Genomic DNA, 22,556 nt, shown 5'->3' with positions numbered 1-22,556 from the left:
TTTATTCCCTAAGAGAGGAGGATCTATAACTTCCCTATAAACAAAGAGTGTATTTAACTAAAATCTATCCAAATTTGGTTAGCTAATTGGTTTGTTCCCAAAACTACCCGTTGATTATCTTACCCAGTTGGTAACTAAGAGGATCTATAACTTCCCTAACCCGTTTGACTCAAGTGGTAAAGTTGAATTGTTGACCCTAATGAATCTTGATCCTACAAGGGATTTAATCTTTAGAGTTATATTTCTTAGTTTTCCCAATCTGACGAGGAGAATCCCTTCCCTAAGAACAAGGGGGGGACAGGCAGGCCACAACAGAGGCATGAACTAGGAAAGCAAGAAACTTCTAACCTAACTAACTTTGCCACATTACAGAAGACTTGCCCTTCTACTTAATGACGTGATTTAACGTTTTCGTTTAACTCAAAAAGGAAAAAAACAATGAAGTTTCATCATATTCAATGGAATAATTAATGTCATGCTGTTAATTAAAACAAGGAACACATGAATGTAAAGATTCAGACAAAAATCTTTATATTACAGAATGCAAAGAGACATCATGACTAGTTTACACATCGGCTGCATCAGATTCCCCTACTACCCCTTATCATTTCAATTCATCCCCCGCGCCTCTTCCCACCATTCTCATGCACAACAGATAGCAAGAATAAGGTCATACAAATTGACCCAAAAAAGGTAAAACACTAGAAAATGAAAATGGAAATTAACAATGAAATCATTTATAGCTATTTGGGGAAAAAGGCAAAATCAATAGGGTGTGTAGTAATACCCGGTCGGAGCTGTCATTCCTTTGACGGGCGGCATTCCATAAGGCATCATGGCCATGGGACCTGCAGCATGGTATCCAGTTCCGCTGATCTTGGCCAAACTAGTTTGACCTTGCATCCCTTCCCTCGCGTACTGCTGCCATACATGTTGCTCATTCACAAGAAACTGTTGTTTTTTCTCCATATCAGCCATTTGCACGTACGATGGGGGTGGAACGGTTAATGATGCGGCAAATGGGTCCTGATTAAATGTCTGGACCGTTCCATCTGGTGCCGGGAGAGCCAAAACAGGTGTGGCACTCTTCCCTGGCCCGGGCAATGCCACACTGCTGGCACTTCCTCCACTCAAATGGGCAGTACTCACATGCTGCCTCACAATTCCCTGATCATACATGCCATTCAACAACAAAGGATCAAACCCACCACCCAATGCCGCTTTCTGCCTTGACAAATTGCTCACCGTCTCAACCAATGCCAATTCCCAATCGGCCTTGCCGGGTTCAGCAGCCGGAGTCTGCCAAGCCGAGGTCACCTCCGTTTGTCCATTTGATGGGAATGCTTCCCACGACCCATTTCCATTGCTCGCCGGTTGACCAGCAAACAAAGCCAAGGCCAGCCTGTTCCCTTGGTCATCCGCACTAACCGCATCATCCCTCAAATTCACCAGGTCCTCAGTAAACTGTTGCTGAGGCTTAGCCACCGGCACCGGCTCCGGAAGAGGCGGCGGAGTATAATTCTCCGGTGGAGGCAATGCCTTTATCTCATTCATACTCGGTTCGATTTCCTCCGTGGCTTGAACCGCCTCCACCTCTTTTCTCTCAGGACTCTTGGGTGTCTTTGCTCTGTCCCTCACGAACTCCTCCAAAGTCTCCAACAGCTTCCCCGTAATCCTCTGCACGTTCGGGTACTCTGACGACCTTGCCACACCCGTGTCCTTACACCAGTTGAAGAGCGCAATGAGCTCATCAATCTGCTTAGCCGCACTTGCATAGGCATCAAAGGTCTTCACGCAATCCGGGTACTCCATGTCGAAGAACTTATCCAGCAACACCGCCAGAACCTCGCAGATATCAGCGTACAACTGGAAGCTCTCCTTCACCACTGGGTAGAGAGCAATCAAGATCATCCGGCTATTCTTGGCCAGACCGGTCGGCCGGCACGACAAGAACCGGTCGAGAAGTCTCTGCAAATGGCCCATCTTCCCGAATATCCTCTCCGGTTTCATGTCCCTCAATGGGGTCACCGTGACCGGGCCCCTCTTCGTATCCGTCGCCTCATTCACGTCCCCGAACGAACGGGACCGTCTCGTCGTGGTCATCGCCCCGTAGTTCCCATAAGCCCCATTAGCGCTGGTACTCTCGTACTCATACGGCCTCGAATTCTGAGGCGGTGACCGAAAATTGTCTCTACCGCCGCCGAATCTCTCATCTCCACCACCAGCGCTCTTCCTATCGTAGAGAATCAATTCTAGCCGTTGATCCAAGTACATCGCATAGGTTTTGACAAAGGCCGAGTGGTCCCAGGAGCTGGAGTGCGCTTCGTCTCTGAAATCGGACATGTTGAGAAGCCTGGTGCCGCGGCGCGTGGCGTAGAGGATCTCCTCCTGGAACACTGGGTCACCCTCGTTGAGGACGCGGTGGATGAGCGTGAGGCACTTAAGGGCCACGATCCAGTCGCGCGTCTTGCCCAGGCGCCTGGACACGGCCGACACGCACGCGTGGATGTAACTGCGCGAGTAGGACGTGAGGTTGAGGATCGTCCGCACGTGCTTCTCATCCGCCGGGTCCTCGTCGTGGCTGGTCACCTTCACGATCGCCACCTCCAGCTCCGGCGCGATGTTGCTCGCCACCTTCGCTATTCCTATGCTCGTCTGGTCTTTAACGGCTCCGATCGCCTTCCTGATCGTGCTCTGCGACATCTCCACCGCACGTTGCTGTAGTAGTAGTTTACATCGATTAAGCTCGTGATTAATTAATTGAAGACTTTCTCATTAATGGAGCGCTCAACAAAGATTATCCAGAAATAGAAGGATCTGGAATTTACTTACCGTTGATTTTGAATTTCAGATCGCCAGAAGGGCGAGGATTCTCTCCGATCTGTCAAAACAAGAGCGGATCCGGCGACTTTCGTTGAGAAAATGGACTGAAACGACAGCTGAGGTATAAGATCGGGGGTGAGAGAGTGAACGAACGGCGTCGTATTATGCAAAATCTCCGAGATGTTCTCTTCGTTTGCTTTCTTGCTCAACTCCTTAGATTCTGTCTGGTTGTCTCTTCGAACAGGGAGAAAAAGGACACAAATGAGATCGGAGGTCCCAAAAAGACGAAAAGGTTTATCACCATATAATATAAATTACTTTTCCACTCGGAACAAAGGAACCATAATTAGTGTTGGGTCCACATGCTCCGCTCTCTAAGCCAAAATGAGATTTTTATTTTTTATTTTTTTTTATGAATCAGAGTTATTATATGGAAATTGAATTATTGAGCAACAGCACATGAAGAATTGGTACAGATGAGCTGCCCCATGACCCATTAAAGCTGCAGTTGACCTTTCAATCTTTGATTTATATTCCCACCACCTATATTAGGTGAAGTCTGATTTTTTTTGGGACTTGGACTTTGTGATTTGTTTGTTTATTCAAGGTGCCTCAACAATTATGCTGTATGCCACTATCATACAACAATAAACAACCGGACCACCAGTTCACATCATCTCCACCCACAGTTAAACATTTTTAAACCTTATTTTTACATTACTAAATTACTATACCCCCACCCTTCATGAGTCATGACCTTGGAATCCACTACTTAAAAGCCACCATTAATATTAATAAATATGTAGGATATAATTAATTCTTTTTATCTTAATTTGAAGAAACTTTCTCGTTTGATAATTGATTATTGTAATTTTTTTTTTTAAAAAAGAATAAAATTATATACTACATATTTATCCGTCCCATTTAAAATGACGACGGGTGAACACCGCTACATTACATAAATTTTAATATAAAAACCACCGGTGGCGTCGGTCTAGGGTTGATAGTGGGAGGATGCTTTTGCATTTATGTGTGTGGGCACAATAAACATGATATGGACTATCAAGAATGTCCACCGACGGAGTCATATCAGATGCCATTCTATTCTAAAGTGAAAAGGCCAAATAAAAATAAAAAAAAAAAATCAATTTTGAGGCCAATAAATTCATAAGAAAAGAAAGGTGGGTCCTTTTAATGGGTTGTGTGAAATCATGTGGCTCAGAGTCTCAGAGACAAAGAGAGCCTTTGATTCCCTCCTTCCAAACACACAACCCAAAGCGAATCCACTTCAAGACAACACCCTTCTTTTCTTCCAAGATTCACGCTTCCATCAATGAAACTTTTCCTTTTTTCTTTTTTTCTTTTTTTCTTTTTTATGTTTCACTAGTCGGATGGCACGTGATTGATTCTCGATGATGTGTATCATTATAATTGTTAATATTATAATTTAAATATCATATATATATATATATATATATATATATATATATATATATATATAATTAATTATGAACTTTGAAAAGCAATCATGCGCTATGAATTATCATCATAGTAAAAAATTTATGATTTAATAATCTTAATAACATAGTCATAAACACTACAAAAAGCATGCGACCATTTAAGCATGCAATTAACTTGATCAAACCAAATTATTAGCAACTACAATTAGCATAAGATTTCTATCATGAATTTGATTTTTCAAAAATGCATGTGTCTTCATTTTGTATCATTGCTTAATACTAAAATCTATTTCAAAATACATCACTACTTTGCAACTTAGTTGTTGGTGAAAGAAGTAGATGAAGTTGTGAATTCTTGAGTTATAGAAATTTATTGATCTTTGCCTAGCAGCTCTTGAACAGTTCCAATGTTGAATTTTTGACGTACTCCTCCATGTCCGTCAATCATTGTAACCTTTAGCCAAATAATGAATTATTGTACAAAAAAAGACTTGCAAGGCTTTGTGCCCTCCTATTTGCAAGAGAATAAAAGTATGAAAAGTTTGATAAATCATAAAAGCAAAAATATCAATATTAACATTGGAAAGGAAAAATAGTGCAGAAACAAACTGTTGCAGAAAATGGAAGCCAACATCATTTATAATGCTGACAACATCTGAGATATTTGTTGACAAAAAATTTGAGGTATAATACATTATAGGAAGGTAGATGTGATGTACATAAGAGAGGACGCACTTGATAGAGTTCAATTCGTGTTTACTATGCAACAGAAGAATGAGGATAAGTACATGGTAGCAACAAAGCATACTTTTGATAAGGTTCATAATCAAACTTCTCTATAAAGAGAATACTCTTGAAAGGCCCACCAATTTCAAGGTACTTAGAGCAAGAATTGATATTTACTATTTCACAAGGCATCATAAAAAACAAAATGTAAAGAACATTATGATTTACCAATAAAAAAAGTAAACAGAGAATCTCATAACTCCAAAGAAAAAAAAAAAGGGATAATTACACTTAACCCTCATGATTTATCTACGGTGTGGCGATTTACCCCCCAATGTACCAAAATTGGTACATGACCCCTCCGAACTTGCCAACGTGTGGCAAAATCAACCTTCCGTCCAATCGACCGTTCGTTTGGACGAAAAATCGGTCACGTGCAAGTCACGTGACCGTTTAAGACAGAGACCCTCCCTAAGTCACGTGATTTGCACGTGACCTACTTTCCGTCCAAAAGAACGGTCGATTGGACGGAAGGTTGATTTTGCCACACGTTGGCAAGTTCGGGAGGGTCATGTACCAATTTTGGTACATTGGGGGGTAAATCGTCACATCGTGGATAAATCAGGGGGGTTAAGTGTAATTATCCCAAAAAAAAAGAGAGTTTTGTAAAACATACACCACATATTTGGTGAAAATAAGCAAAGTTTCAAACCAATTTGAGGAAAATCAATATAACAATTGCACTGATACTATGAAGGTCATCTAGGTACAAATTGAATCAAGACATATATATTGCACAGCAATATCACATGCTTCAAAAAGCATTTATTTAAGATTTTGATATAATTGTAGTTGTCAATGTCAAATTGGACTGAATAATAACCGGAATAGTAGCAGAACCAAGAGACAAAAAAGAGACAAAATTTACGTAGTTCGGTCTATGACTTACGTTCATAAGGTAAAGGCCAAAGGGATGCATTGTGCTCTTATTAACTTCTGTTTATAATACAAAGGTTCATATTTATAGGGTTTAGAGTAAATACTAATATGGTAATCAAATTCCCATGATTTGATTACAATTAACCCGTAAATAGAGAATATTACAATATTAACCAACTAAGAAATATACAGAAAATATAATATATTTTCCTTAGTTATAATTTTGTTAGAAGTATAGCTATATTCAATATATAATTGAATAAGAAAGATATTTTGAACTACGATAAATTTTTTACTTTTTTTTTTCATACCTCATTGTTGTATAACATTAATTTTGTTGCAGAGCATTCTAAGAACTTTTTTTACATCTTCCCCAAACAAAGATGCGACCAATGAACCACTTTCATCTTGTAATTCCACTTTCACTCGACATCTAAAATCAAATGATAAAAGATAGAAGAAAAAATTTAGGGAGATCGATGTTAAAAGTATTAAATTTGACTATTTCACATTTCTAAGTTAAAGAAAAGGTATCTGCAAATAGATTGTGTATAATGTGATTGTGCAACATCTTTTTCTTTGCAATGTAAACAAGCAAATGTCTCATCAATTTTCACACTTGTACTTTTGTTACTTCTATTAGGGGCCATATACCAAAATCTTTGTTGCAGGTTGGAAACAACGATTTTTGCTTTTACCCAAAAGCTGAATTTTTGCATTGATTTTTTTTGTAGGAGTTTATAATCTTTATGCAATTGTTTCTTGTAAGAATGTAAATATAGAAAGTTCATTATACATGAATTTGTAAGAATGAATCTCTAACAAACTGTGTATTATGGTATTATTAATTCAAGTAATAAAAGATGTGTTACCGATTTAGCTAAGTCTACCTTTGCAACAATCTGTGTAATAGTTTTCTTGAATACTGCGGTTGAACTTAATAAAGCTTTCAGGTAGGATTTGTTCTAAATCATTTCGTTTAATACTGTTTGATTTGCAATGGCCTTATGTGAAGGAGAAAAATGATTAATTAGTTATAAGGAGGTCACATATTTGAACAAACAAAGTTGAAAAGTAAGGAGAGGTGAAATCATGAAAGAGAATATTTGACCAATTATGTAGTGCAGCTGCTTGAGAGTTGTTGGGGTTGATCATAAATGAGCTAGATGATATTGTCGAAAGAGATATACCTATTATAAATATAGTTATTTTATTAGATAGCTTCATCAAGTGCAAGTGCTTATTATTTCATCAGAGATCATACCATTATGCGAAACAACTTTCAATCTGGCTCCAATAATAGGCTTGCTCTTAATAAGATTTGAAATCATAGCAGATTCATTATCAACGAAATGATCTCACATTGTCAAACATATTGGTAGAGACATGGCTTCTACTAGTAGTTGGCCCATCCATTGCCAGCCCAAAATCAGACAGTTTTACATTGTATTCTTGCAAATTCAAAGCAAAAGAGGCAGCATGGCAGAAAATAAGTCTGATTGAATTCTAAAACTTATCCAAAAAATTTGATCAAATAGCCTAGCCAAACTACATACTAAATCAAGCAGGATATTATAAGTCTTAAAGTCACGATTTATGATCTGTGATTCAGCATTGTGAAGAAAAGCAAGTCCTTTTGCAGCATCAAGAGCAATTTTCATTCGAAGGCCCCAACAAAGTGGCTGGAAGTGAGAACCCCCTGCTTCAACAATTATCTAGCGTCACAATTACAATATGCATATCTTAAAGGAAAAAAATAAAATAAAATAAAATAAAAAACTTAAAGTTTGTTGTTCAATAACGGGTTGATTGTTAAAGGGGATATAAAGAACTACACACTTGGAAATAGATGATTTTCCATGCTTCACTTGGGCATGAACTCATATACTGGAAGCCGATGGTCATCCTCTAAGCAATAACCATTCAACTTGACAAGATTAGGATGATGCAAAATTGCCCCAAATAGTTTATTTTTGCATGTATATCCAACAATACAACAAAAAGCATAAAGAACTAAGAAGGGAACTGATACTCACCAACCATTCCTTGTGACCCTAGAGCCCTTCTTAGTTGGGCCTCTTCACAGCAATCATGCACTATGCCAGTCCCAAGCCTGGTAGCTGTAAGTAAATGGTCATCAATCCGCCCCTTAAAAACTGAACCAAACCCACCCTCTCCTAATACATTGTCAGGGCGGAAGTTTCTTGTAACCATTTTGCGTTCGCTGAAGCTGTAATTCTTCATATTGGAGATCTCCAAGATCTCACCCTCGCTCCTAGGAGTCATGGGTATGGAAGCCAATGAGAACTTGCTTTTTGTACTGCTCAAGTAATTCCCATGTCTGCTCACATTTTTTGAATTAAACCCTACACAAAAGCCATTGAGACAAGCTTTTTTTATGCACCAAAACACGCAACATTCCCATTATTCTTCATCAAAACTGTTTTCCAACATGAAACCCCAATCATAATAATGTTTTGGAAAACAAAATCCCTCAAAAGCAATACAAAATTCATCTAAGCATAATCTAAAGATAGTAGTAGTTTTAGTGTTTGAATAATTGTTAGGAAGCTTATGGAACCCCAATTGTGCAACAAGTACATTATGTGGAAATTAAACAATTTATTCTGCAATTTCAAAGCATCAAGTTCCTGAGAGGTATTACTCTCACAAAAGTTTATTCATTCAACAAGTTTTATTCAAATTGAAACCAAAAGATCAGACGCAGATCAATTACCACTAAATTAAAATCTCATCCAAAATTGTTTGAACAATTTAAACAAGCCATGGATGTTTATGTAAACAAAGACAAACTTGAAATTTATATATTGTCACAAGGCAGCTAATTTAAAGCACTAGTAGCAAATGCTCTATAAGTGGTTCCCTTCCCTAAATTAGGAAAAAATTGAAAAAGTTACAAAAAAAAGGCCACAACAGTTATCATATTTTAGGGCTCCATCTACCCAATCGATTATTATATTCACACAAAAGCACATCATCTCTCCTCACGTATTCCAATACTCTTTCTTCTTCTTCCCTTCGCGACTCAACAAGAACTTGATCGCCAATACAACTATTTTTTTTTTGGATGAATAATACAACTATTACTATAATTATTATTTACAAGAGAAACTGAAAAATAATGAATTGAAAGAATTGGAGGAGAACAAACAGGAGAAGTAGAGGGAAAAACATCACATTGATGATCATTCCCATCTGATTTCGATCGAACGATGGCGGAGGCGGCGGGAAGATTGGTCAAGCGATCGGACAACTCCGATCGGCCAAAATCACCACCGAGTCTGAAATCCCGGGTGGTAAGGTTCTAGAGAATGAGGGTTGTTGCTGAGGCCCATCTGGCGGAGGAGGCTGGAGCGGCGCTCGGAGACGGAGGAGGGCTCAGAGATCCAAAACGGTCAACTCTTATCTCTGTCCTCGTGTGAAACGGCAGCGTTTCGGTTCGATCTATGGGCCAGCACTCTGAGAACCCCGTCAAACACCTCTCTGTCGTCGAGAACCCCGTCAAACGAGAAGCCACAACTCCGATATCCAACGACGCTGCCACTACAAACCAAAAATCAGTAACTCAGGAAGTGAAAATGGAAATGGAAATGGGAGTGTGGAAGAAGACAAAAAGCTGAGAGAGAGATGGAGATGAGAGAGTCAGAGATGAGACATAGATGGAGAGAGATAAAAGAATGAAATTAATAAAGAAAAAAAGTGAAACTAATTTTTTTTTTTTTTTTTTTTTAATATATAGAGTAAGATAAAGGGAAGTTGTTGTGGAGTATTCTTATATAGGGAACAAAAAAAGTGGTTTTATTCCTTAAATATTTTCTAAATTAGGAAAAATGGTTGAAAGTCTATTGCTAGTGCTCTTAGCAAGGTAAAGACAATCAAGATAGTAAATTTAACATCTTAAGTCAAATTGAGCTCAATCAAGCATTGAAAAACATATATATATATATATATATAAAACCATAAGGAGACAAAATGGAACAAAATGAAAGGAACCTGTATGAGAAGGTGTCACAACCTTAATAGTTAATCCAATTGCTTATGCAAGCCCCCATCCAAAACAGATCCTCTCAAAACTCTCACCAAGACTTTCAGATACAAAAGGAACTTTGAAATTCAGAAAAAACCGAACTAACCCTTTTAAGAAACACAGATCCAAAGCAAGTTCCTTTTTTTTCCCTCTCTCTCTCTCTCTCTCTCTCTCTTAAATGATTTAAGATTGTTGGAAATTTGCCAACAATCTGAGTCTTTTGTGAAAAGATTCCGTAAAATAGCAAATGGGCAACAAGAATGAACGAAATAAAATAAATCAGAAAGCAAAATGAGCAAGGAAGAGATCACCCAATTTCTCTTTAGCGCAGATCGAAGTGATTGGGCACTGACTCGAAATGGATTTTTGGTGTCTTGGGTCTCTCTCTGATTGATGAAAGAAAAGGTCTCTGCTTTTGGGAGTTCCACTATTCGATCCATGACATTAATCCACTTGTCATATATAATGAACAAATTAAACATAGTAAAATGAAATAAAAACCACACCACACACACATACATACACACACACACACATATATATATATAGAGAGAGAGAGAGAGGATTTATTTAGAAAACAACTAACCGATCCATCAATATTGGAATATTAGGAAGAACAAATAAAGGGAAAAACGATATTTAGATCAGAGAAAAACTCAATTGATAGAATCATCCAAATTGAAAAATATTATAAACTAACAAAATATTCATAACTATAACTTCCTTAAATGAGCAAAAAAAAATTTAATAATAACAACAACAAAGGATCTTACTCTCATTCCAGAATTTAGATCAATGCCACTGAGCATCTGAGCTGCTTTAGACCATTGCTGCTCAGACTCATAATTCAGCAAGTTTCTCTATGATAATTAACACCTGCAACACATACAAATAGATGACCAAGTTTCTTAAACAATATGAACTCAATCCACGAAAATACTGGGAAAATATAGCTTGTAGATGACTAGGAAAGACAATCATACTTTCCGATCACAAACTAATATAGTTTGCAACTAAACAATTGAGAACCGATGGCTTGGGCGAAACGAACCTGCTCTTCAAACGAAACTGTGTGGAGAGTTTAAGATAATGGGTCTCTTTGTGTCTGAGAGAGAGTTGGTAGATTTTGTTCCTTCATATTTAGATTTCACAAATATCTTACAATAAATCCGAACAATAGGAGGAAAAATCCTCTTTAACTACTTTTAATCCAAAATTTGGCGTCCACCCGAAATGCCATTCTTAGTAGTTTACTCATCTTTGATTTGTGGATGATTTGCTTATATTTTATGCGGCAAACTTACACTCTATTTCTTCCACTAAATATACTCTTGCTGAATTTGAGGGTCTCTCGAGTTTGAAATCTAATCCAGCAAAAGTTATTTCTTTTGCTTTGGAGTTAGGCCTACTGATAAATAAGAGATGTTGAGTTTTTTACAGATGAAAGAAGGTCAGTTTCCTGTTCGGTATTTGCGGTGCCTCTCATTACGAAAAGGCTTTCAGCTACGGATTGTGAGGCTTTGCTTGCTAAATTCACTGCCAGAATTGACTCCTGGAGTGTCAAGTTTTTATCTTTTGCAAGTAGATTGCAATTGATAACCTCTGTTTTGTTCAGCTTGCAAGTCTTCTAGTCTAGAGTCTTTATCTTGCCAATGAAAGTCATCCGGATGTTGGAGCAAAAATTGAACGGGTTCCTTAGTTCCCATATGCCCCATGAGCGCTAGTTCTCTCGTACTCATATGGCCACGAATTCTGAGGTGATGATCGGAAATTGTTTCTTCTGCCGCCTCATCTCTCATCTCCACCACTAGCGCTTTTCCTATCATAGAGAATCAATTCTAGTCATTGATCCAAGTACATCGTGTAGGTTCTGACAAAGGCCAAGTGGTCCCAGGAGCTGGAGTGCGCTTCATCTCTGAAACCGGACATGTTGAGAAGCCTAGTACCGTGGCGCATGGCATAGAGGATCTCCTCCTGGAACACCGGGTGTAGCGCCCCGGCTTTCTAAACAAGCCGTAAGTGTAATTATCTAGAATTACACGTAACACTACTACATGAAATAGCAGCAGATTTTTTATTTTATTTTAAATATCAGAGTTTTCCTCAGAAGTATAATTGTACCAGAGCATCTAAAAACTTCACATATTTTATATATCAACAACTAAAAACTTAGTTTACCAAAACTGCTACAGACAGCAGACTACATCTTTTACAAGGTTATTAACAATACACTGTAGAGCAAAAGTTGCTATAAGTGGCATACTAAAATACACACATCTAAAACTACCAGTATTTCCACTATTGACACTAAGTACACTAATTCTTCCAAAAACTGAGGGCCCCAGTCAGCCTCTCCCATCATAGACCGGACATTCGTACATGTCCACTTCTTCTTCTTCTTCTTCCTCTTCAACCGCATCTATAAAAATTTATAGGTGGAAGAGTGAGTCCACGGCTCAGCAAGTTCAAGCAAACTGACCATTTTCTAATCTGAACCCTCAGTTGTTTATAAAATATCTCATCACTAGTGCTTACTAGCCAACCACGTATGCAGGGTTTTCACAAAGTTGTTTTCAATGTAAATATGGCTAAATAGTAAACCAGGTGATAGACAGTTTGATACATAATAATAAAACATAAAAATATTTCTTTGCATTTTCTTACTACATAATTAACTCCACATTTTATAATATGAAGCAGTAAAACAGTTTATAGCGTGGTAAGTAAAACATCAGTTAAAATTAACATACTTTAGCATATAACATTGCATCGCATAACATAACATATAATAACATCTTAATAAGTGAATTTATACTCCCACTTATCCATAGAAGTTTGCTAAGTGTGACCCCACTTAACCGCAAGGTTGCTAATAATTTATCTCTCTCATAGCTTTGAGGTGTCAAGTTATTCCCCACTTAACCGCAAGGTTGCTAATAATTTATCCCTCTCATAGCTTTGAGGTGTTAGGCGCATAATCCCCCCCTAACCATTGGGCCTTGACATGCCTTCATATATAATTTTTTTTCATATAATATTATCATTTTTGCAAATCACATTTTCCTTCCAAAACTCAATCATATCCTTTTGAAAACACATTTTCATTTAACACATATGTAAAGTATCTCAAAATATATTCATACGTGTAATTAAAATAACAGGGCTCAAGAAAACATACATAATATGCTTTTGTAAAATAATGCAGGGTTAGTAAGTTTGAACTTACAATTCAAGCTTATACTCTTATGATAAGTTTATGCGCTTTCGTAAATTTTCTGCATTAACATTGTATCTCCATATTAGCCTATATTCTTAATTTCTCATTCCTAAGCCTTATTCTAAATCCTAAAAATTTGGGCAGCATAACGCCATGTTTACAATGTCATAAATACAACTTGGGCAGCATGACAACATATCTAAATATTTTAATATTATTTGGGCATCATAACGGCATATCTAAAATATTCTAAAATCATTTGGACATCATAACGACATATCTAAATATTTTAATATTATTTGGACATCATAACGGCATATCTAAAATATTCTAAAATTATTTGGGCATCATAACGACATATCTAAAATATTCTAAAATTATTTGGGCATCACAATGACACTGTTGTAAATACCTAAAAATACTTAGGCAGCACAACGATGCATTTGTAATTTTAAAAGAATGATTAAATATAATATCCTTCCCTGAGATATTCAATCATACTTTCCCCAACAATTTAAGCATTATATTAATATAATTTAAATTCTAATAACTAGAATGGACATAAACTAAGGATAAAATAATTTATACCTAGCAATCCCACTTCAAGAAGCTCTAAAATTCCTCAATTAATCTAAATATTTCTTTTTCTACTGTACGCTCATGAGAATGGGCGAGAGCAGTAAAATTTGCTGTGAAGAAAAACTATTGCGGCTCGGCCTATTTATAGGCAAACATTTTGGGACAAGTTTGGAATTCTATGAAAAGTTAAGTGGTGAAAGCGCCGCAATCCCCTTTCGTTTTCACATTTACCACTGCTTCAACGTAAGTTTCTTCATTGTTTTATAAGTTTCTACTATTTTCTCAGGTGTTCGCGTGATTCTCCCTTTTTGTCTTCACGCTCTTAACACTAAAATTTCTACCGCGCACCCAGTGACGCTGCAGCCCCCCCCCCCCCCCCCCCAAGTGCATTCCTATTATTACTCTTACAGTTTTTCGCATAAAATGTATTGTTTCCTCTTCTATTTGAATTTTCTTCACGCCCCTTCCTTCCAGTTTCACGTGATAGCCTCTGGCCTTCACGAATATCATTCAGTTCACGCCTTAAGCCTTCGAGAAATGATTTTTGAACATCACTTGTACATCACTCTTTTAAATCAACAATTGGATTTGTAGGACCCGCAAAAATTCACATGTGGGTCATACAGGTCCAATGGTTGATTTAAAAAAGTAATGTACAAAAAATGTACAAGTGATGTGCATGTAACATATCTCTAAGCCTTCATGTGAAAAGGCTTCACCTTCCTATTTCCTTTCTCCTTTATTTGACTTGTCAACATTCTCATTTCTTTACTCTTCTCCTTTTTATTTCCTTTGAAAAGTCAACAATGGTGGCTTCCTTATTTTCTCTCTACATTGAACGTGGTTATATATATATATAATACTTTTATTTAGGGGTAATTATATTTTTTCCCCATAAACTACCAACCATTGTCAACATGGCCCCATGAACTGACATCTCGACCAAAAGAGAGCATTCAACTACCAACTTTACATACTTTGCCCCCTTCCGTCAGTTTAATTGGTAAAAAGACTAAAATACCCTAACTCAAATTCAAAAATGACATAAATGCCCTCAACTTTTTTAAACATATTAATTTTAATATTTTTTTTATTAATTACTGTTGGAGGGCATTTTGGTCTTTAAACCAAAATTAACGCCCAAAAATGGAATATTCCGTCCAAGTTAACGGGATTCCCTGACGGAGGGGGGCAAAGTATATAAAGTTGGTAGTTTGATGCTCTCTTTTAGTCGAGGTGTCAGTTCATGGGGGCATGTTGACAATGACTGGTAGTTGATGGAGGGAAAATGTAATTACCCATTTTATTTATTTATTTATTCTTTTAAAACAAACTTTTGAAAATTCCCAAAGCTCCAAAATTTCATTTTTCTTTGAGCCTAATTTGAGCTAACCACTTTTATACGAAATCAAGGACATAAAATTACAAAAATATACTTTCCAAATAGATTTGATATAATTTAATACCAACATTAATATCAAAATATTCTTAATTATCCTAATAAATTTCTTGGGTGTTACATTCTCCCCTCCTTATTAGAATTTCGTCCTCGAAATTTAAGTGTAATCTAAATAGATGCAGACTAGCTAAAAGCCTAAAACCACAGAATAATATTTTAATGCGATTACGACGTTACATATCGGGCTTATGTCTTCAATAGTTCCTTTTCCTTTTGAGTCCATCTTGAAATAGATGTGGATATTTGTTTCTCATTTCTTGCTCCAGTTCCCATGAAGCTTCTTCTACGCCATGATTCCGCCATAACACTTTTACAAGCGGAATTGTCTTGGTCCTCAGCTGTTGCTTTTTGTGATCCAAGATTTGTATAGGCATTTCTTCGTATGATAAATTCTCATGAATTTGTAAAGGTTTATAGCTGATTACATGCGAAGGATCATGCACGTACTTGCGTAGTGTTGACACGTGGAACACATCATGTACTCCAGCTAACTCCGGTGGTAATGCAACTCTATAAGCCACCTGCCCTACTACTTCGTTAACCTCAAAAGGGCCTACATACCTCGGGCTCAGTTTACCATTTTTACCAAACCGAATTACACCTTTCATTGGTGAAACCTTAAGAAATACTTGGTCACCCACTTCAAATTCCAACTTACGTCGATGTTGGTCCGCATAACTCTTCTGTCGACTTTAAGCTGTTAACATTTTTTTCCGAATAAGTACAATCTTATCTTTGGTGTCTTGCACTATATCAAGTCCCAATAGCTGCCTTTCACCAACTTCATCCCAATACAATGGTGATCTACACTTGCGTCCATATAGAGCTTCATACGGTGCCATCCCAATCGTCGTTTGAAAACTATTGTTATAAGCAAACTCAACTAAAGGTAGGAATTGAATCCAATTACCTTTAAAGTCAAGTACACATAGTCTAAGCATATCTTCAAGGATTTGGATGGTCCTTTCTGATTGACCATCAGTTTGCGGATGGTATGCTGAACTAAAATTCAATTTTGTCCCCATTGCCTCATGCAATCTTTTCCAAAATTTTGAAGTAAATCATGGATCTCGATCGGATAAAATTGAGACAGGTACTCCATGTATCTCCCGAATGTACAATTCTGTCATCTTCTGCATGGAATCAGTAGTTTTGTAAGGAACAAAATGAGCACTCTTTGTGAGTCTATCAACTATTACCCAGATAGCATCTTGTCCGCTTGTTGCCCTTGATAAACCTATCACAAAATCCATTGCTATTTGATCCCACTTCCATTCTGGAATGCTAAGTGGTTGCAACATCCCTGCCGGTTGTTGGTGTTCTGCTTTTACTTGTTGACAGCTTAGACATTGTGATATATACTCAGCAACATCTCACTTCATACCAGCCCACCAATAATTTTTCTTCAGATCTTGGTACATCTTAGTACTTCCTGGGTGTACTGTATACTGAGTCTTATGAGCTTCATCTAGAATCTCTCTCATCAGCTTTGCATCCTTTGGAACCACAATCCTTGAGTCATTGGTTCTTAAAATACCATCTGAAGTAACGTCAAATCCAAGAGCTTCTCCTTGACTAGCTTTTTCTCTAAGCTCTTTTAATTCTGAGTCATTTTCTTGGGCTACCTTGATTCCATCTATCAGCATTGGTTGAATAACAAGCGTTGCAAGACTTATATCTGTATCCGTTGGCCTAGTGTCCAATTGAATCATTCCAAATTGCTGAGTAAGCTTATCCAACATTGGTACAGAGTTTGATACTTCACCTTGTGATTTTCTACTTAACGCATTTGCAACTACATTTGCCTTACCCGAGTGATAAAGGATATAACAATCATAATCCTTTAATAGTTCTAACCACCTTCGTTGCCTCATGTTCAGATCTTTTTGAGTGAAGATATATTTGAGACTCTTATGATCAGTATATATCTCACACTTTGACCCATAAAGATAATGTCTCCAAACTTTTAAGGCAAAAACTACTGCTGCTAATTCCAAATCATGCGTAGGGTAATTTCTTTCATGATTCTTTAACTGTCTTGAAGCATAGGCTATTACTTTACCTTGCTGCATGAGCACGCATCCCAATCCCTTATGAGAAGCATCACTATACACTACAAATCCTTCTTTATCTGAGGGAATAGTAACAATTGGCGCAGTCACCAATCTTCTCTTAAGTTCTTGAAAGCTTGTTTCACACTCGTCACTCTAGACATAACGGGTGTTCTTCTTTGTCAATGCAGTCAAAGGTCCTGAGAGTACAGAAAACCCTTCTACAAATCTCCGATAATAACCAGCAAGTCCTAAGAAACTGCGAATCTCCTGGACATTTATTGTCTGCTCCCATTTGACTACAGCTTCAATCTTACTTGGATCTACTTCAATCCCATTTCCTGAGATCACGTGTCCCAAAAATGAGACTTTCTTTAACCAAAACTCACATTTCTTGAGTTTAGCAAACAATTTATTTTCTCTCAAAATTTCCAGTACCTTTTGTAGATGTTCAGCAAGTTCTTGACGATTAGTTGAATAAACTAATATATCATCAATAAATACTACTACAAACCAATCAAGGTACTTCTGGAATACCCTGTTCATTAGATCCATGAACACAGAGGGTGCATTGGTTAGCCCAAAAGGCATAACAAAAAATTCATAATGACCATACCTTGTTCGAATAGCTGTTTTCTCCACATCTTCCTCTTGCACTTTAAGTTGATGATACCCAGACCGAAGAGCGATCTTTGAGAAAACCGAAGCTTCCTTTAATTGATCAAACAAATCATCGATCCTGGGTAACGGGTATTTATTCTTGATAGTCACCCAATTTAACTCTCGATAATCTATGCACATCCGCATAGATCCATCTTTCTTCTTTACAAACAAAACTGGTGCTCCTCATGGTGACACACTTGGACGGATAAAACCCCTGTCTAACAGCTCTTGAAGCTGTTCCTTTAATTCTTTTAATTCTGTCGGTGCCATCCGATATGGTGCTTTGTGAATTGGTTTAGTTTTTGGCACTAAATCAATAGTGAACTCGATCTCCCGATTAGGTGGTAATCCTGAGTACTCTTCTGCAAAGACATCAGAATACTCACATACTACTGGAATATTCTCTAATTTCAATTCACTTTCTAACTTAGCCGTTACATAAGCCAAATATACGCAATCACTTTCTCTAACACTTCTTCTTACTTGGACTGCTGAGAGAAGTGGCGGTGTGGCTCGTACCCGTGATCCACAATACTTGAACTTTTCAGCATCGGATAGTCTAAAAGTAATTTCTTTCTTTTGATTGTTCGCTGATAGAGTTCTCCCTTTAATGATGATAGGACAATTTTCTACGACATTCCTACATATTAGGGAGTCTCCAACAGGTGTAGCAACTGTTATACTCTGCCTTAAGGGTTCAATATTCATATCACAGAGTTTTGCATATATGGCAGAGACAAATGAATGTGTTGCACCCGAATCAAATAGTGTGCATGCAAGGCTACCATATAAAGGAATGGTACCTGTTACTACATCAGCATCTTTTGCCTCATTATCAGCTTTGCCTGGGGTGAGTGCATACACTCTAGCCTGTCCAGTCTTCGGTTGATTACCGCCTCCTTGCGGCCTAGGCCCTCCTGTGCTCACCATTGGACAGTCCCTGACAAAATGATATGCCCGTCCACATCGAAAGCAAGTCCATGTTCCCGATCTGCATTCTCCTATATGCATCTTCCCACATTTTGAACATAGGGGTCTTTGTCCTCCTTGGTTTGCTGGGGCATTCCTTCCTACCCTCTGTATTGAGCTACTACCAATTGCAGGCCTTTTTGCAAAACGTGTGACCTGGGGCATGAATCGTTTCTTTTGTTCTCTGGAAGCAACATAGTCTTGGTGACCCCTTTCCGCAATGGCAGCAACATTTACCAGCCTGGTAGATTCTTTGATCTCTAAGCATGCAACTCTGTCCCTAATTCGTGGGTGAAGACCTTCTTGAAATCTCTCAGTTTTTGTCTCTTCATCAGGAACTAGGTTTAGAGCAAATCTTGCCAACTCCATGAACTTGGCAGCATACTGTTCCACAGTTAAATTGCCTTGAACCAGATTTTGAAATTCCCTAGCTCGAAGTTGTTGTTGAGCTCTAGGAAAGAATCGACAAAGGGCATGGCTTTAGGCTCTAATTGGGTCAATGGGTTTCTGCTTTCAGGCTGTGGATTATGTGGAATTGTCGGTGCGAGTTGGGAATGAATAATGGTCTGACTGTTATTTGGAATTGGAATACTCTTTTTTTTTTTCTTCTTTTTTTTCTTTAATAAATTGATCGACCTAAAATGTGGACTGTTAATACATTTTTAAATTAGGAAAATGCTAGAAATATTATTATCAATTGGACAGAAATTTCAATACAATTTTGTTACACACTTAAGTGACTTCCTACGTGTCAACAATTTTTAATTTTTAACTTGTTGATGTGGCAAAAACCATATGTTAGAATAGTTTTCATCGTGTCGGAATATCAATAGGACGCACATGCAAAATGAGGAAAAATTAAGCAATGAAGCATGTCGGTGTGGGCTGGCAGTGGATGATTCCGATGCTTAAGTTAGCTTACATGTAAGAAAATGGCTTGAAATAGAAATAAGACAGAATTTTGGGTGGAGAACAAAAGGTTTCATTTACCTGGTCTTGAATTGCCTTTTATAATAACATGCACTTCAACTGCTTACCGCTGATTTAGAGTGGCTTATCCCATGTTCCTCTACTTTCCATCATACTCTCTACTTGAGATTTGAAGCCCATGAGGTGGTTATGAAGGTTGCTCAGGTGGCACAAAAGTGGCATGGAAGAGAATCTTGTGTGGCACTAGTTTGGCGAACTCGGGTTGGTATGTCGGTTATAAGGGCTTTTCGGTCCATAAGTCCATAACCATATAAGTAGTGGCAAAACTATAATTTTAATTCACATAGGATAAAATTAAATGATAGAGTTGAATGAAAATTAATTAAAAATATTAAAGAATTTAACTAAAAAAATAATTAATTAATTCAACAAAATTCAATTAGGTTTAAAATATATAAATATAATTTTTTTAATTTATTTTTTTATTAGTTATCGTTAAAGAATTTTCCTATTTTGAAATCTATACAAAATAGATCTACCTCTTCAAAAAATTTGCCAAAAAATAACATTACTCAGATATTCTAGGATTTTGCTTCTTTAAGTAATTCCTCTAGACTGATCCAAAAAACAAAAAGTAATTCATCTACAACCATATGAGGTCCTAATCCTGCAAGACTGTAGGATTAGCTCTCAAGAACATCTTTTATGATCGACTCGTTCTGTCACTGCATATAAGCGCTACGACAGCTTATAAAGAGTAGGTAAAAAATTTTGTAGTGTCTGTAGTAATGTTTTTTAAATTAATGTGACAATTCCTGTGACATTTACCACATTAGCTATTAAAATATAGATTATTATGTACTAATTTATGTGACACTCGTTTTTATAAAACATGAACTGTCATGCCAATTTGTGGACGGATGTCCAAATATTTTTATGCTATTTTTTAGATTTTCCTAATTGCCTTCTCACTTCTTGACAAGGCCGCTAATTTTTGGACACTTCAAGCGTCAAGGAGGTGCTTCTTAAGTACTATTTAATTTGCTATTAATGAATCACACAATGTTTTTCCTTTCATGGGCGTTAACAAACTATAATGTAAATTCATTTTCAAAGATGTTATTTAGAAGACTTTCTTAATCATTGTTTTTTGTAGAATGTGAATCTTTCCTTTTATTTTATGTTGAGAAAAGAGACAATAATTAAATAGTGAACGGTTTTTATTAGGATGTACATGCATGTAGATATTAACCGTTAGCATTTGCTATTTGCAATTTTCCGCACATGCGAATGCGGGTACAATTAGCAAAAATTACTACGCGGAGGTAAATAACGATTTTATGGTATGCAGATGCAGTTAATGCAGTTATTAACTGCATCCGCATACCTTTTATATATATATATATATATTTCTTTTATATATATTATATTTAATAAATTTACTAAAACGTCGCCGTTTTGAAGGTATATGTTATGTTTACATTAGCTTAGTTGATTGTGTTGCTTTCTCGTGTAACATTTGGGCAAAAAAGTAAAAGTAATGTAAAATCAATATATTTTCAAAAGATTATGGCTTAAAAAAAATAGAAACATGCCTAAAATACTAAAAATCGACCTAAATTATTCTCAAAATCATTTAAAATATGACATAATAAAGACCCGAAGAAAGCCCAAAAGTCCTATTATCTAACATGCGAATAACATATAAAAATGCCCGGATGCGGTTAATAAAAATACGATATATATGCGAATATTTAATATTGATATATGTATTTTGTGTATATTGCAAATAACCACATCAACATCTGCATGTACACCCATAATTCTTACTAAGAACTAGGGTTTGATGTTGATATCTTCATATCTTCATATATATAGATATTATAAGACGCATGAATAAATGACAATAGGATGAGATTGAACTCAACTAGGTTTCAAATATCCATAGTTACTAATATAAAAAAAAGTAATGCTATAAATAATTTTTTTATTATACAATAATGATATAGTAGTCGCAACTCAATTTTTATTTTTATTTTTATATAATAATGACTAAACCAATGGTTAATTGAAACTACCATGTTAGCATTGTGAGATAAAAATGTTATATCTAGCATTACTCATATAATAACTATTGGCTCTTTAGAAGAAAAAAAAATGTTAGAAATAACATTTTTATCCTATAATTATTTCATAATACTTATATGATAGTTCTGATTAACTCTTAGATTTTTTTTTTTTTTAACAAAAATTGATCAAACAGTTAGTTAAAATTTTTACATTAGCATTGTAAGATAAAAATATGATTCTTAGGATTACTCTTATTCAAATGGAATATTAGGATATTTCGGTAGCAAATGTACTTCAATTTTTGGTGATGGATGGTGTGTATATTATATATAATTTCACACTAAGTTGGACAACAGATCGCGTGGCCTAATGGATAAGGCGCTCGCCTCCGGAGCGGGAGATTGTGGGTTCGAGTCCCACCGTGATCGCATGCGATCGTGTTTTACAATTCGACCCTTTTACGGATGCGGGGTAGCCGTGTAAAATTGAAAAAGAAAAATCATGTTGAGAGTGGGATTTGAACCCACGCCCTTTCGGACCAGAACCTTAATCTGGCGCCTTAGACCAACTCGGCCATCTCAACGTCTGTTAATATAATTCTCTCACCTGTAATATATATTTA

At 36.7% G+C, this 22,556-nt stretch overlaps 2 protein-coding genes, 2 non-coding genes and 1 pseudogene across 4 annotated transcripts; 1 reads left to right on the top strand and 4 right to left on the bottom strand.

Moving 5' to 3' along the window:
• Positions 1–508: 508 nt before the first annotated feature.
• On the bottom strand, positions 509–3,149 carry LOC133870362 (putative clathrin assembly protein At2g25430). The gene is made up of 2 exons (XM_062307465.1): positions 2,833–3,149; positions 509–2,718 (listed from the first exon to the last, which is right to left on the bottom strand). The coding sequence occupies exon 2, from the start codon at positions 2,701–2,703 to the stop codon at positions 766–768; it is 1,938 nt and encodes a 645-aa protein (XP_062163449.1). The 5' UTR covers positions 2,704–2,718; positions 2,833–3,149; the 3' UTR covers positions 509–765.
• Positions 3,150–7,292: 4,143 nt separating this feature from the next.
• On the bottom strand, positions 7,293–10,021 carry LOC133870642 (probable serine/threonine-protein kinase PBL10; annotated as a pseudogene).
• An 8,127-nt stretch (positions 10,022–18,148) lies between these two features.
• Positions 18,149–19,303, bottom strand: LOC133870641 (uncharacterized). The gene has a single exon (XM_062307806.1). The coding sequence runs from the start codon at positions 19,301–19,303 to the stop codon at positions 18,149–18,151; it is 1,155 nt and encodes a 384-aa protein (XP_062163790.1).
• Positions 19,304–22,289: 2,986 nt separating this feature from the next.
• Positions 22,290–22,362, top strand: TRNAR-CCG (transfer RNA arginine (anticodon CCG)). Its single transcript has one exon. It is a non-coding gene; the product is annotated as a tRNA-Arg (tRNA).
• Positions 22,363–22,436: 74 nt separating this feature from the next.
• TRNAL-AAG (transfer RNA leucine (anticodon AAG)) lies at positions 22,437–22,517 on the bottom strand. The gene has a single exon. It is a non-coding gene; the product is annotated as a tRNA-Leu (tRNA).
• Positions 22,518–22,556: the final 39 nt, after the last annotated feature.

Source organism: Alnus glutinosa, chromosome 6 (genome assembly GCF_958979055.1).
Source record: "Alnus glutinosa chromosome 6, dhAlnGlut1.1, whole genome shotgun sequence".
NCBI classification, from domain to species: Eukaryota; Viridiplantae; Streptophyta; class Magnoliopsida; order Fagales; family Betulaceae; genus Alnus; species Alnus glutinosa.
Note: the sequence above shows the minus strand (reverse complement) of the source record. Positions and strands in the feature narration are given on the sequence as shown.